Source organism: Haplochromis burtoni, unplaced genomic scaffold, assembly GCF_018398535.1.
Source record: "Haplochromis burtoni strain Fernald_Lab_line unplaced genomic scaffold, NCSU_Asbu1 Contig_75, whole genome shotgun sequence".
NCBI classification, from domain to species: Eukaryota; Metazoa; Chordata; class Actinopteri; order Cichliformes; family Cichlidae; genus Haplochromis; species Haplochromis burtoni.
In genome coordinates, this window is record NW_024582436.1 from 1,917,401 (window position 1) to 1,934,128 (window position 16,728).

At 39.8% G+C, this 16,728-nt stretch overlaps 2 protein-coding genes across 2 annotated transcripts; both read right to left on the minus strand.

The window, feature by feature from the left end:
• Window positions 1-5: 5 nt before the first annotated feature.
• Window positions 6-1,447, minus strand: jagn1a (jagunal homolog 1a). Its single transcript, XM_005935094.2, has 3 exons — window positions 1,323-1,447; window positions 720-772; window positions 6-634 (listed from the first exon to the last, which is right to left on the minus strand). Exons 2-3 carry the CDS (start codon window positions 758-760, stop codon window positions 172-174), a joined length of 504 nt encoding a protein of 167 aa, XP_005935156.1. The 5' UTR covers window positions 761-772; window positions 1,323-1,447; the 3' UTR covers window positions 6-171.
• Window positions 1,448-2,368: 921 nt separating this feature from the next.
• On the minus strand, window positions 2,369-14,970 carry col8a1a (collagen, type VIII, alpha 1a). Its single transcript, XM_005935095.2, has 3 exons — window positions 14,857-14,970; window positions 7,129-7,426; window positions 2,369-6,300 (listed from the first exon to the last, which is right to left on the minus strand). The coding sequence occupies exons 2-3, from the start codon at window positions 7,415-7,417 to the stop codon at window positions 4,355-4,357; spliced, it is 2,235 nt and encodes a 744-aa protein (XP_005935157.1). The 5' UTR covers window positions 7,418-7,426; window positions 14,857-14,970; the 3' UTR covers window positions 2,369-4,354.
• Between the last annotated feature and the right edge of the window lie 1,758 nt (window positions 14,971-16,728).

Genomic DNA, 16,728 nt, shown 5'->3' on the forward strand with positions numbered 1-16,728 from the left:
TCTGCTGCTTTAAATAAATAAGTTTATTGAAATGAACAATCATTAGCTTTAAATGAAAATCAGGGATGCAGGATAAATCATATTACATAATCATGAAGACTAAGGAGACATAACTCATGTATTGAAAAAAAACCACAAGTTTTGTCCATTCACAGCTTAAAAAAAACTCCATTATTTGTTTTTCTTCTCCTGAGTAGCATCAAACCATGAATCCAGCAGTTTTTTCATGTAGTACAACTGCCAGCCGTGCACTTGAGCAGCAACCACTATAGCGACGTATGCAGCAGTCACTGCAGAGCAGCCAAAAATGAAGCGGAAGGCTTTTCCTTGACGGAAGAGCTGCTTTGCTACAGGAAACATCTCCATGCCACCATATATAAGAGGTGCAAAAGAGAACAGCCCTGCACTGATCATTGACAGGACCAGGTAGCTGATGTTGTTCTTTGGGAGGGACAGGCTGCTGAAGAGCAGAGGGAAGATGCTGAGCAGATAGGGGTACTCCCACTGGTACGGCATGGACACAGTGTCCTGTGACACAATGTTGAAGTGGCTGACAGTCACTTGCGCCGCCACCAGCAGCCAGATGAGAAAGTGGACCACATTTAACTTCCGTATCTCTGACTTCAAGGAAGCGCTGCAAAAGAGAAAAACAGACCATCAGACTGCAACTCAGAGATAATGTTCATATTTATTGACAAATGCCAAACATAGATACTTGCTTCATCTGGTACTGTGGGGCCATCCTTAGTTTGTTTTTCATGTTTGGAGAAACCTGTTAATGCACAAGACAAATAATGTAACATGCAAATGACAGCAACCAAAGAGCAGACACTCCTAAAAAAAATGGTGATTTCATCAAATTTCATTGGAATATTTAAAATCCGGAAGACAATCAGGGTATTAAAAGGCATTTAATATTTAAAGCTGCAAAAGGACAGTTTTTTACATTCGAAAGCTGGAACTAACTGGTCAACCAGGCAATGTGACAGATTTAACCTGCCAATGTCGCAGTGTGCGAATAATCAGCCTGGTAAATGCAAGGACACCGCGAGGAGAAAGATAATAGAGGATACAGATTCAGCGATAGTCACAATAAACGTAACCGTTTCCCAGCTCTCACAACATGATGCAAACAGCGATTCAAACAGAAAACGGCCGTTTTCGCGCAGACTAGTCGGGCTGGGATTTGAAGCATTAGCTGCTACTGGCTAACCTAGTTTAGCGTTTACTTTGGACAGATACGTTTTGTACGTTAGTCTAGCATTTTTATTTATTTATTTGTTATCACCAGTAACGATAGTAGCAGAGTGAACTTGGCTTACCGATGATGCTTACACCTGACTTCTTCAACGTTTGGCCGAGCCCCTTGTTTAAATTTCTATCCAAAGGAGATGTGCTGAGTGAACATCAACGACAGCTTTAAGCATGCGCACTGACGACTGACAGCCCTCGGCAGCATCAGCATCTTCTTTTCACGTCACAATCAATAGTTCTGTTATCTGATACTCTTTATTTGGTAGTATTGATTAAGTTAATTAAGTTGATTAAGCATGATTGTCGCACTCTACAGGGCTAAAATACCAATTTATAATGTTTTTCTGCAAAAACGAAAAAGATGCTGACTTTAAGAAATTTGAATACATGTAAAATTTTCAGATAATTTTGTTACATAAGTACAGTTGAAAACGTAAAATTGAATGGAAATTGGTCAAATGAAATGTACTTGATTAGTATACGTTCTTGTAATTCATTTTAAGTATATAATGATTGATTATCTAAATATAAATTATCTAATATAAATGAAAATAAATATTTACATACTGGAAACCTGTCTAGAGCGTAACCTGTCTCTGCGGTTTTTATGTGTTTGTTTTATTGTTTTTAAGTCACACTATTAGATCGAAATTCAGTGCTACAAAGCATAATTAATATCGATGTTGATTTTCAGGCAACAGTTCTTGATGAATACACTTTAGGCATCCTGATATAGGCATGGCTACATTTAGTAAATTATATTGATACGATGTAAAGTTTATTAAACCACGAGGGTCAAGTGGGTCAAATATGTTAAGCCTATAAAACCAGATCTCATGGAGGTGGTAAGTAAATGGCAGTGTGATTTTTTTTTTTACTCACATTTCTCTTCAAACTCTGATCTCTTCCAAAAAAAATACACATTTTCAGGATAGATAAAGGATATGACACTGGTGTTGCTCATTTGTCCTTTTAAATATAAACTGCTTTCTGAAAACATATGTTGTCTTAGGTTAATGAATAAATACTGCTACTATGGCTAGTGCTTACTGCTATTCACCTGCTTTGCATAATGGAATATTATCAAGTTGGTGGATTTAACATTATACAGGAGTTTAATGAGATATGTGTGACAATCCTATCAATTTTTTTTTTACAAAGGAGTCTTCCAGTGCTTATTGTTTGCTCTTTAAATGTGCTATAACAGCTTTAGTCAAATGGGTTTCAGTGAAGCTCAAGATTATATCTGTGGCAATTCTTTTAATCAAACCATTTTTATTTAGAAAAACATCACAGACAATAACAACAAACTTGAAACATTGATACACATAATTTGATTACAATGACAATATTGGCACCAAAGTCATTATCATTTCCCATGTTTGTTTTTTGTTTTTTGCTGTTTATTGCATGCAAGTCATCAGCAGTAAAAATTACAACAACAATAACAATAAATTAATGACATAACTGTTGTTAATCAATTGCCGCAGCATTCAACACTTGCTTTAAGTCCATTAATGAATACAGAAAAACATGTAAAGGAAACACACTGCAGATACAGGAAACTTAATTTGGTCATCGCTCTTTTAAACATCTATAAACTGTTTTCCACATATTATGCCATCTTATTTGTAATTATACTCATAACAACTATAATGCACTGTGATATGCTTCTGTGGAAAAAATAATAATATGGCCTGCAAAACAGTCAAAGAATATAATCAGTTCATTTTTATGTAAAAGCAGTAAATAAAAATATTAACGGGTAACACTGGTTTTGACTTTAAAGGAGGACTCGGCGACTTGCAGTTCGGAGACTTGTTACCTATCAATGGGATTGGCTGTGGAATATTGTTTTGCACTATAAACCATCTGTAAACATGCAACTTTGTGTTTGTTTTCACGTAACACTGACATATAATTCAACTGTTTAGTTGGTGATAAAGAATTTTTGTTAAGTGTAAAATGTTAGGATGATAATGTACCAATATTTATTAGAGTATACTGAGTGGTTTTAATAGATCAGAGCAAAACTGTGTCCTATTTCCAATTCTAATACAGCACAATAACCACAAACCTACCTCAGAAAAATAAAACATAAAACTTATGATACATTCTTAAAATTTAAACCTCACTCAAGACCAATAATCAGCCAGCAACACACTCAGGTTATTGACTTAATTTTGACAATCTATGCGTTGTGTAGCGTCTTTCTAAAGAAGAGTACACTAACTGCTGTTTCAGCTCACCAACCAGTACCAGTCATCACTTATACATACAATTCCTTCACTCAAGTCTTGTTCTTAACAGAACATTAGACTTAAAATGATCTTTACCCCCAGGTTTAGTCCTCTGCAACCCAATGTAGATACCAACACAAATAGAAATATATTTATCTAAAAAATAAACAAACAAAAATAAAACATGGCAATGTGCAGACTGCTGTAATGCAAACTTCATTGCTCCAATCTGAACTCTCATTTGAAAGAGATTTTTTTTCATACTTATTGTTATCACTAGAGAAAAGTCATTGATTATACAAATATATGCATGCAAAAAAATATATTTCCTGTTGAAATGAATGCTATCTTACTATTTTATACTTTCACATTATATGTTGCCACATGGGGTAGCTGCCAATTTTAAAGACATACAGGGACCAAATTTGACACAGCTGCAACAGTGTGACTATCATTATACCATCTCTTTTTTACCCTCATTTACTTATACTTCCCTTCTATGTTTATACTAATAACTTCCACTCTTAAAATATGCGCATGAAAGTACCTTTGTAGCCATTTCTAAATTCTGTTTTTTTCTTCTTCTTTTTTTACATTCTTTTATACCATCCAGTGCTGTAAAAGAAAGATTTTTGCTCTCCCAATTAAACCATCTCTTTGGCTTCGTACAGATTTAATTTGCCAGATTTAATATTTTCTTTAAAATATTTTATCTTGTCTTGTCTGTTGACGACACTATTTGCTTGCTGACTTTGCATTAAAAGTACGCTTAGTGTAAGGTAATCTGTGTTTTCTGTCATACAAAAATATGCTCTTGTGTTCTTCTTACCAAAGCCTCTCTCTCTCTGCAGTTTGTGGTTTTACATTGGATATAACAAGTACCCAGTGAAGGAGGAATGCACGTACTGTCCAGCATAAAGTCCTGAAGCCTGATCTGAGGGCAGCTGAATATACACAGTGTCCCCTAGCTGTAGAGGTAATACTGCACTCCCTGATGCTTGGTCTAGGAAACCCTTTTTGTATTCATCATATGTATACATTACAGGCTCATTGTTTCTCATTAAAGCGACCCAAACATTAGTTCCTTTGCAATGAATGTGGTAGGCAAAGTAATAAATACCAGGTACTTCACAAGTGAAAATTCCTGTCTGGGGGTTGTAGTTTTGGCGACCATTGTACAAAAGCTTGTCAAAGATGACTGGAGTGCCGACAGGTGGAAATGGAGTCATTGCTGTAGCTGTGAATGCTGGCATTTCCAGCCCACTGGGACCCATTACTTCTGCCCCATTGCCTCCATACTTGCCCTTCTTGCCATAACTTCCAGCTTTAACACCGTCTAGTCTTGGGCCCATCTCAGAAAGCACTCCTGCCATTTCAGGTGACACACTAGGTATTCCAGGTGGACCTGGTGGTCCAGGAGGGCCAGGGAGACCTCGTTGCCCAGGGAGTCCTGATGGGCCTTCTTTTCCTGGGGGTCCTATGGGACCAGGTAGACCTGGACCTCCTTCAACTGCAATGCCTGGTGGACCAGGAGGACCATAATCTCCTTTTGGTCCTTGAAGACCAGGGGGCCCAATTGGTCCTGCTGCACCATCCATTCCTGGGATTCCTTTAGGGCCTTGGGGCCCCGCTTCACCTGGTTCACCTCTTTCTCCTTTGGGACCAGGAGGTCCCGAAGAACCAGGAACACCAGATAGACCTTCAGGTCCAATGTCTCCTTTGGCACCAATTGGTCCTGGTGTGCCTCTTGGTCCTGGCTCTCCCTGGTCTCCTGGCAGGCCATCCTTTCCAGGTAACCCTTGAGGACCAGGCTCACCCTGGGCTCCATCAAAACCTTTAGGTCCTTCTTCTCCACAATCTCCTTTAGGACCAGGTGCACCCATAGGCCCCGGGGGTCCAGTAGGGCCTGGATGACCTTCAGGACCTTTTGGTCCAGAAGGTCCAGGCGTACCAGGTAGACCGCTGTAACCCTTATCTCCTTTTGGTCCAGGTGATCCAGGTGGCCCACTCATACCTTTATCACCCTTTGGTCCTGGGAGTCCCGGTTTACCAAATCCTGGCAATCCTGGCTTTCCTGGCAAACCTGGTGGTCCTGGAAGACCTTTCACACCTGGCATGCCTGGTTGTCCTGGTAGACCATTTTGACCTGGCTTCCCTTGACCAGGTAGACCTGCTGGGCCAGGCTGTCCTTTTTCACCTGGTGGTCCAGCTGGCCCTTGATGTCCTGGATGTCCCTTTTCCCCTGGTGGTCCCTGTGGTCCTGGTGTGCCATTCAATCCAGGTTTACCAAAACCAGGCAATCCTCTTGGACCAGCAGGCCCAGGGAGCCCTGGAAGCCCTTTGTGTCCAGGTGGTCCTGGCAACCCCATCCCTTTGTCTCCTTTGGGTCCCGGCAGTCCTGGTAAACCTGGAAGACCTTTGTGACCTGGCTCACCTTTGGGCCCCATTTGACCTGGTAAACCTTGAACACCTGGTTTACCTATTCCTGGAAGCCCAGGTGGTCCTGGGGCTCCTTGAGGCCCTGGCTGTCCTGGTGGTCCTTCTTCACCCCTAGGGCCCATTTCTCCTTGAGGGCCAATAATACCAGTTCCTCCGGGTTTTCCAGGAAGCCCAGGAAAACCTGGTTTCCCAACTCCTGGAATTCCCGGTGGACCAGGAGGTCCAGGCCGTCCTGCAGGTCCTGGCAACCCATTCCCTGGAGGCCCAAGAGGTCCTGAAGGTCCCTCTGGTCCAGGTGGCCCAGGTGGCCCAGCAGGGCCTGGCTCTCCTTGGGGAATTCCCTCAGCACCACTAGGAATTGTCTGGCCTGTGAGAAATTAGTACATTATTCACACAGAAATAATAAATCTAAAAATTCACAGACACATATTGTTTATAAAGTTTTAAAATGACACATACAAATGAATATTTGTTTCAATTTCTTTAGTTTAATATAAAAACGCCAATGATGACAGGTTGGCAGATATAAAATAGCATTTTTGCAGCAACAAGTTGATTCCCAAAGGCCTGAAAACTTGGTGTGGTGTGCAGTGTGTCCCTTAAAGTTTTGAGGAAACCGGAAAAGTGAAGGACAAAAAGGTAAAAAGGTCTGATATCATCTTGACAGAGAACAGATCAAAAGGAAGCCAACATATACAGAAGAGCTTTAACCCCTTAGCAGTCCTATTAGTCCCCTAAACCATCCAATGTCCCGTGGGCGGTACGTCCGACTGCTAACAGTTTAAATGTCCTTCAAGAATCCTGGAGAACTATTCCTGCAGATTACGTAGAGAAATTACAAGAAATCTGTTTTGAGAGAGTTGAGGCTGTGTTGAAAAATAAAGGAGGCCAAATACTGACTTCCACCCTCTTTATAAATGTACAAACTCTGTTTTTGCCTTATATAGTGTATTTTGATTCATGATTGTACATGCTTCAATAAACTGTTGCATCTATTTCCATTTTCATAGCAAAATGTAAAGAAATGAGGGGTGACTCAAGACCTTTTCATAGTACCGTGTAACTAAGTGCTTATATTATAAACTTAAGAGACATCTGTTTACTGGTCATTCTTTAGCTCGATAGTAGAGGTTCAAAATCCACATGTATGTATTGCTAAAGTTGGTGGCATAGGTCTTTAAAACTGTTTTCTTACCTTTGTCTTTGCCACCATTGTAGCTTCCCCCCTTATGAGCATTTTCCTTTCCCTTGTGCATGGGCATTGGTGGGAGCTCCTTGCTGTAATGGGGATACTGCATATAGGGCATGTCTTTGCCTAGGTACTGCTGCTGAGGAAAGCCACCTTTGCCCATGCCAATATGTTGGATATGCTGCATCGGTTGGTATGGCTGAGGATGCTGCTTGTGACCGTAGTATGCTCCTCCACTCACAAAGGTAAGAACTACAAGCTGTAGCAGGAAGAGGGGGGCAAGGAGGGGAGGCATGGCCAAGGCCTGTATGGTGGATAGAGAAGACAAGATTTGATGAAGCTCCAGATGTTTTTTACAAGTTTTTTTTTTGATGGTATGCAGATAAGTATTTCTTGCAATATCATGAAGCTCAAGTGGGTAGCTCTATCTGCAAAGTGGAGGCAGTGTACAACCACACTCTGTCTCCCTCTGCTGGATATACAAAGGGACAATAGACTTGCCCCTGATGTGAGTCTCAGTACCTTAGATATAACATTGTTACTGGTTTACAAATAGTTTGAGTTTTTAATTTGTTTTCAGGATGATCTCGGTAAGTAGAAAGACAATAGATTAAGGAAGTGAGCTTGGCAAAAAGCTAGGTTATTTTATTCCTTTTGCAGCTCAGCAGTTAGCAGCCAAGCCTAACATTAAAAAAGTGATTAGGTTTGACAATTTTACTTAGGATATTCTAGAAAAGCACAATCATTATTATGACCCTCTAGAAACATTTTTTTCATTAAACAAAAAATGATAAATGCCTTCAATGTCCTAATATTACAATTGATCTTCAAATCTCTCATTTTTACCCTCCTAGAAGAAATCTTTTACATTAGCAAACATGTTTTATGAAGAAAAAAGCACAAATTAAATATAACAATCAAATGGAAAATTTTAAGATGATATAGGTCCTTTGATTCATAAAAATGCTTAATATGATTTTCTAAATATTTTTCTTCGATACCCCTTCACTTGTGCTTTTTGCAGTTTCAATTTGACACTCAAATGTACAATTTTTACATAAAAACCGCATTAAAAAAAAAAAGTATTGATACAAGTTGTCTGGATTTCTGCAGCAAAAAATCTCAGTTTTTCTCAGAGTTCATGTCCTGGAAAAGATCATAATTAAGCAGTAACACAGCAGTACCTTGGATATTTGCAGAGGTGACATGTGCAATACTATAACATTAACATTATTACTATTATTATTATTGTGATGATGATGGAGATTTATACAGCCTGAATGAACTAGAAGCTTGTTAAGAGGAAGTAACACTTGTGCGAACATTTATTTTTTATCTTGTTTTTAAAAGTGGGTGAAGTATTTCTGCCACCTGTAAGCTAACTCACTGGTATGCAGTGAGTTGGCACTCACTGGCTGAAAATTCTCAATAATTGTGCAAAAATGGCAGAGAGAAAGATTCTGCCACCTGTGTTTGGCATAAGTAGACTACAAGATCCACATAAAACAAGGTGTGGCCTCCAACCTGGTGTAATAGCAAAGCATGTAATAGGAATCCAAACAGTAGACCGGTGTGTCTATTACTTGCGTTGTTATTATATCGGGTTTTGTCCTCTCAGACTGAGTGTGCTGAGGTAGGATCTGTTCATTTTACATTCAGGTCCAATAAGTACATCTGTGCAGCTTTTACCACCTTTTAATGTGCTTCAATATATCCATTATTTCAACCTTAAACTGCTTTAAACAGATAACTAAAAACAAAGCAAGTAAAAGCAACTTTTCTTGGCTCCACTGAATATAAAAATGGTTTTAAGCTGCTCCTCTGAGTATATACTTATTACTTATTACTGATTTAGTCTTTCTTAAAAGTATCTTTTTCATCTCAGACTGAGTCCTCTTCCCAACTCCATGCACAGCTTCAAACACAGTCCTGGTCCAAATTTTATTACAGCCAACTCATCTCTAGCTTCACATCCTAAACCACATCCTTTATGTCCTCTTCATCACCGGCACTTTGGATCTTTCCTGCATTTTGACCTTTTCTCAGCTGTCTGGTGATTTTGACATGGCAATGCCACTGTCTCCCCCAGTGAGAGCTTGTCTTTGAACAGAGTCCACCAAGTTTCTGCGGTGACAGAGGCCAGACGTGGCAAAGAGTCCACAGGGATGCCACTGACGTCTCTCAACAAGAACTGGGACTCTTTCTTTTTTTCCCCCCATGTGAACTGGAAGCTGTTCAGTGTTTCCATTATTCTTATCGGTGGCATGAAGCCTGAAGACGTTACACACAATTATAAATGTAATGACTGAAAGGTGTGACTAAAAGGGCTGGGTGAGTGGGTTAGAAAAAAGACATTAACTGATCCTAAAATATTTCTTAGATTAAAATATTCAGATGCGTTTTTGCAGTGGTGATTTCAGTGATGGATATTTAATGCTGTGTAATGATTTTGACCAAACACCATATATGTATGAAACAAGCAAAGAAAACAAATGTGGCAGTTTTACTGCCCTTCAGGTACGTCCCAGCTCAGAGTTGGTATGTCGTGTGTGTGTGTGTGTGTGAGTGTGTGTGTGTGTGTGTGTGTGTGTGTGTGTGTGTGTGTGTGTGTGTGTGATAGATGTTTTTAAAGTGGTGGAAATATTCTGAAAAAACTTGCAGATCAGAGACACCACACAACGAAGGTCTGTTCAGTGTCACATAGCAACACTAAAGAGTTGTTATGGTGCCTGCAGAGAGATGGAAATACTGCCTGTCTTTACCTCCCGTGCTTTTCTCCAGCACATTATTCTACATAGGTGTTGCCTCCCTACAGACTTATTCGTACACCAAGGCACTTTCAGACTTTGACATAAACATTAGGCAGCAATTTCCAAGTGTCAACTTGTTATTAGAGAAAACAGAAAGAGAGACGCCTGGGTTTATAACAAAGTGCCTCTAAATGATTCTGTTATACAGACTAAGTGCTAATATCATTCTTCTGTGTCCACACAGATGGCAGACATGGAGTCACGTATAACTGTGGCACAGATGTGAGAAGACATGATGGCGTGAGTAACTTGTTGTGCCGTTTCTCACACCTGTAGGATTTACAGTTTAATTCTTCAAGTACTGGTGTAAAACAATGCAACTATCTCAGTGATGACAGGCAATCATTTGCAGCAGGAACAACAACTATGCTTTTCATTTCCATGCCAGGCAGATGCCACCCGTGTGTCATTTGGTTCACACTCCTCTCACAGATATTTGTTTCAAAGTCTGTTAAGAAAAATTTGGGAGAGTGTACTTTGACACAGAAAGGTTTGAGTTGCAGTCTTAAAACAATTAGTGTTGGTGGGAACACTCGGTAAAAGACACCAACACTATAGTCAACCATGCATTTATCTCCAAAGCCCCTCTGCATTGAGCAAAAACGTGTTGATATTTAGCCGCTGCCTTTGCATGGGTAGTCAAAGTCATGAATGTCACAACTTCATCACAAACCAAATTTTAAAATGTAAGCTGGTTATGGAGCTAGACACAAACTTCATCTTGTATATTTTATGAGATGGAAACAGTCTCTGAATCTAGGTAATGAAAGCCACGCACAAGTGCTTTCATCTTGCATTCTTTCTCATGGCCAGCAGGGGGTGACTTCTTTGACCATAAAAAGTGAGACTGCATATAAGCTTATGCGAGAATAACTGTAATGCTCACTTAATATATGTCCAAAGTAACTACTTTCCAGATAACTTAATGGTCTCAATTACTGGTTTGAAGTCTTAATTAATACAGCATGATGTTAATTTTGTGAATTATGTTTCCATTTATAAAAAAGTAGATGATAAATCAGGGTGTGTTTTAGGGTGTGGCTAAAGTGATTCACAATATTCTACTGTTTGATCTCTTCTTTTCTTGATCAGATCCATCTCTGATTTGATAACCCTATTTTCAAAATAGTAAAACATCCATCCATCCATCCATCCATCCATCCATCCATCCATCCATCCATCCATCCGTCCATCCAACCATAAATCCATCCTCTTCCACTCCAGGATCATGGGAGGATGGACTCTATCTGTGGTGTCATAGTGAGAGTAGGGTGCACTCAAGATAGCAGCGAATCAGCAATAATCAAAATCTTTCACACAATTTGTCATTGAGTTATTTAGTAAAACACCACAAACAGTTAGCTCAGGACAGCATTAAAAGAGATTTATTTCTCTAAAGCTGTGTCATTAACTATAACAAAAGCTTATCCAAACACATTTGTTGAAATTTCTCTCAGGATTTCTCAGGTGTTACAGAATGAGGATTATATTCTATCAACCTGGCTCCTATAGTTGGATAATTAATCTTCATTGAGCATTACGTAAAATGAGACGTCAGCCTTTGGAGACAAGGAGTTACAAATGTCTGCTTTAACAACCCTGTTTGTTCAGCATCTGCTGCCAAGCTCATATGTGGCTCGTCACACACCACTGGGCTCTCAGCATGAGCTGCTGCTCAGGCACTTCTAAAAATAAGCAGGCAGAAGTAGTCTACCTTGTACGCCCATCTGTCATGTAGGTATTTGAATTAGTATCTGTCTGTTGAGTGTGAATCCTCTTCCTTAAATACTTCCAGATGTCCATCTTCTTGACATTTTACACAAGTGAAACACAGTAAATTCATCAGGGGTGGGACAAAAAAAGAAAGGACTCGTGGTCATCATATGAGTGTAACTTGTAGGTTTTGCTTAGTCAACCCACACCTGGCGCACATTGAGGTGTGGGCTAGTGCAGGTCATACAAGTGGCAATCATTGGAATCTCATTAAAGTTACAACAGCTGCACAAATCCCTGTAGACAAATATGTAAAGAAAAAGGCAGGATGCCACTAAACTGCAGTGGGTCTAAATGACCTTACATCTTGAGTTTACCTTCAGACGTATTGACTGATTGATTAGAAAAATCAAATAATAAAAAAGTAATAATAATAATTAATAATGTAAGATGATCAGTTTTTGTCAGTAATAGAGAAGCAGTTAGGAAGCGATGTGAGGACAAATAGTGCTCTTAAATATAATTAATATAGAAGTCTGCATCATCAGTTTCAATACAAAACAATTGGAAAGAATTACACAGATGACCACAACAAGTCAGAGCTGATCGACTACTCTGTTATGTACACACAGCGATTGCGGCTGATGGATGAGGCAGCCAAGTATACACAACTAAGCGGTGTGGCACATTCTTACACAGACACACGTTCAGTCTTCCTTTGCTTTACACTGAGATGGAAATATTAGCACTGTCTCCCACCCTCATGCCTTCAGACACATCTGTCTCTGACATCTGTCTGTCTACCCTGTCTGACAGACTTTTCTCACGGTCTCCCTTTCTCTCTGTGTCTGCACAGAGACATGTCTGTTCTTCAGCATCAGTCGCGTTTCTTTCCTCGATGTCTTCCCCTGTCTGTTTGCTCTTACTGACCTTTTTCCTCCCTTTGGAAACATACAGGCTCAGCGACCTGAGACCACTCAGTCACCTCCCAGACTGTGGTGGAGGTCAGAGGACAAGACAGCATGTTTCAGGAAACCACAGCGGGGATAGTTTAGTGCACACAATATTCACTTAGCCTTTATGATACAGGCTGTCTGACAAAAACAGTTTAATCCCCACTGAAATTGCTTGACAAACCACACTGCCTTCCTCTCTTCACCGCAAACCAGCTGCAGATTCATACTTGATGCCAGCAGTACCCTTGCACTCAATCTTGGTAACTGCCCTGGTGTTGGTTGTGGTTTCTGGGCGAAAGGCAAAGACATTTGCAGCTCCTCGGCTCCCTAAATGCAGCTTTTATCACAAAGCACACCTTGTAAAATTAACACCTCCTAGAGTCAAGCTGCAAAAGTCCTCATTCAAACAAACCCTATACACAAACCACAGCAACACAGCTACACACACACTGCCACAGCTGTGCAGCTAAATGACCAAACTGTTTACTTCTTTCCCTCTGCTTTGCTCAACCATCATTCTGGGTTTTCACAGCATTCTTTTGTCTCTTTGTCCAATGCATTCCTGAAGTTTGGTGTTGTGGGGTACAGCTATGCTGTGCCTGCACACATTCACTGTTTAAAAAACCTTTGTTTTGTGCACATGGCCGACTGAATCTGTTGCACAGTAAAGTCACAGGCCACACACCGATTCTATACTACGATGTATTTGTTTTAGGAATTTTTTTCATTTTGTTAGACATGGCACAGTTAAAAGTAAAAGAAGACCACTCTAATTTGTCATGTGTTGTCATATTTTGATATATTTTGATAACAACTTTTTATTGGTCATATTATATCGGGTAAAAATCACCCGGCATTAGTGATTGTGCTACTTTTTATAGCGATAGGGTTAATAAACTATGTTCCCCTGAACATCATGTGCAAAAACAAAACGTATGCACAAACCAATGTAAATGGTTAGTGTCAGATTATTAATTTAAAAGTGTTTACTGCTGTTGTTGTTGTTATTTTATGTTGAAACTGTATATGATGTGGTTTCCACTGAATGTGTGACCAAGAATAGTGTTAAAGTTTAGTTACCAATGAGCCACTATCACTGAGACGCCATCTTTAGATTAGTTGCTGAAATTGTTTAATACAACAGCCTTTGCTAACTGGGTCATGCAAGCAATGAGTATTCTGATAAAAGTTATGCTGTGCCATACTTTAGCAATATAAATGTGAGCTTATTACTCACAGGTACACAGTAATAAGCTGTTTATGGATACTATAGAATTGTATTTTTTTTTACTATAAGAAAATAGTGACACTGTAAAACAACAGTAGAAAGCCTGTAATTGTGCCCCTGAGGACCATATGTAAGTAAACAGTTGCATTTTTGTATTGGTGTGTTGTTTTAATTAAAAGTCATACAGCTTAAAAAAAAAAAGTTGTCTCCTTAGTGTACTGTTCATGGGAAGTAACCTACCAGCTATTGTACATAGTCATAATCACAGACTTTAAGTGAGAATATAAATTTATCATTGCTCAGACTCAACCTTTACTCCGTTTGCACTCTCCTCCTACATGTCTGATCAGGTGGTTTGATCCTAATAAGAAATAGCCAAATCACAATCCTTTTACTGACAATGAGCCAAACCAAACTATGGAGAGACGTCAGAGAAAGAAAGCATCACAAAGCAAATCGGACCGCAGAGACAGAGCTGCTGTGGACCAAAGGCAGTGTTTGCTCTACAGTCTCTTCTCACCAAACTGCTGCTCTTACCGCCATCACATGCATCTGCAAGTTTGGCTTCAGGCTTTCTGCACACAGGCATGCACACAAAGCATTTGAATGGATATTTGCGTTCAGCGCTGGGTTTACTGAAAAGCTCAGAGTGATGCTGTGCATGAAGGATTTAGAGGAACGCCCATCCATCTAACTTAAGGGATGCTCCGCCCGCTTCTCAGCAGCATGATGGTGTGTCAAAAATATTAATTACATTTTAGCAATGTGTCATAAAACACAACACATGAGTTAGACAACAACATAATGGAAGATATATATTTCTGGAACTTTAAAAATATATATCTGTAGTATAATTTTATTCCTTAATAAAAGCATGCTTTAAAAAAATCACAGACAGAAGTGGATACCTTAAAATGAATGTCATTTCTAGTGTTATTAAAAAAACACGCTATAAACAAACAAAAACAAACAAAAAGGGAAAAAAAGTATTTAAAAGATAAGATACAAAATTTCAATAATTCCTTACCTTTGTAAATAACTTTACTGGAAAAAAATCAGACTCTCAGACAGAATAGCAGACAGCCACGCAAAGAGAACTCTAGCAAGTGAGCTCATAACACATGCACACCTTGAGGACTCAGCTTTTTATCTGCTGCAGGGTGGAGTCACTGGGGTGAGAGAGAAAGAGGCAAAGGGAGAGAGAAAGGGGAAGGGTGGGATGGAGGAAGCAATGGAGCGACTGCGATTTGACGGAGAGTAAATATCACTTTGCAAAAGGTTATGCCAGAATTTATAGTGGCAAAACATCCTCACATCCCCCTGCTGAGTGTCAGCAGTGGATGAGAATGATGAAACAGGAATGTTTCCCTCATTAATGATGTGATGTACTTGATGCAGTAACAAGCAGAGTAATTAATTAATCTATGTGAGCTCAGAGACGGTGCAGCTGGCTGTTTGCAACCACCTGTTCTGGTACACACCTGGGAGAAAAACACCTTTAAAACAGTTGAGCCTATAAATAAGGTAAACATTACTTTACCTGCAAATTAATGAACTTCTAAGGAAATTGTAACTGGTATTGTCCTCTTTACTTTTAATGTACTTTTAATCTATGATCTGCACCTACATTAGTATTTAAAATAGTGTTTTTTGTATATAGAAAGCTTTTCCGATTAGGTAGATCTGCTTCCACTACTTGACTGTATTTCAGTGATAATACCTTCCAACCCCGTGTGCAGTTCACTGAAACACATCCTATGTTGCCAGGAGCTTTGGTTTCACTCGTGACGATTGCATTTCATCATCAGTGTTTATTCAATGTTTTTCCAAAACAGAGGGGAAAAATAACATCCTGCTGTGAACGCCTGTGCATGCAAAAGTGCGAACAAGTCAGCATCGAGTGCGGTGGAAAGCTTGCCGATGTGTACCTGGAGGGAGCATTCAGTCACAGCCTCAGACTAAAAATACTCTTTTTCTCAGAGTTTCTTTGTCCGTCTGTAACGACAGATGCTTTCCAGGACAGTTTTGACACGTGTGTTCGACAAGTTTCTTATAACAACCTAGTAACTCTGACGTGTCTCGCCACCTAAATATATACAGCATGTACACAAAGTGTGACTCTGTTCTTCAGCTCTGACTGTGCGTTGGCATTTATTTCCTTTGCGTAAACTGCCATGCTCTTTGCTCGTGAGATTTTAGATGCGGAACAGAGACCAGCAGTGTGTCTTTCCTGAGGGTGACCGCACACACAGCGCATGTGTGCGGTTCCAAAATGACACAGTGGTGTAAAAGGGTGGATGTCCTGTTGAATCTCCAACAGCCAAGTGTTAGCTGAGTCAGCTTACTGGTTCAGGCCTGATTTGGTTGACGAGGACTGTTAATGTGGATGATGTTCTCATTGGTATCAAATATTTATGGCAAACATGTAACACAGTAAAAAGGCAAATGCTCTAAAGAGGTTATCCTTCATTAAAGAGATTATCAGCTCAAACCATTTTTTTTTTTTTAAATAAACACTGCTGTGATGTTTGTAGATGTTGTGCAGGCCTGGTCTTAAGTCTAAATACCTCATGGCAGTTTTGATCTCTAAGGACCTTTGCTTGTAATTGTTCTCTTCCCTCCCACACAAACAGATAACTCTTATAAATGCAATAAATACACCACACACACACGCACGCACGCACAGACACACACTTTGAGTTGCAGTGTGAACCGTACACGATACCCAGGGTGTAATGAGTTGTGAGTGTTTGCCCTCGTGCTTTAACTCTCTTCCTGTTCCATTAATGAAGCCTCAATAGGCCCTCATGACTGCTGCTCACTGTCCAAACTCCTCCTTTTTGTATCCTGCAGCAAGTGAAAGTAGGCCCGGTGTACTGATCAAATAGTCAAAGAAAAC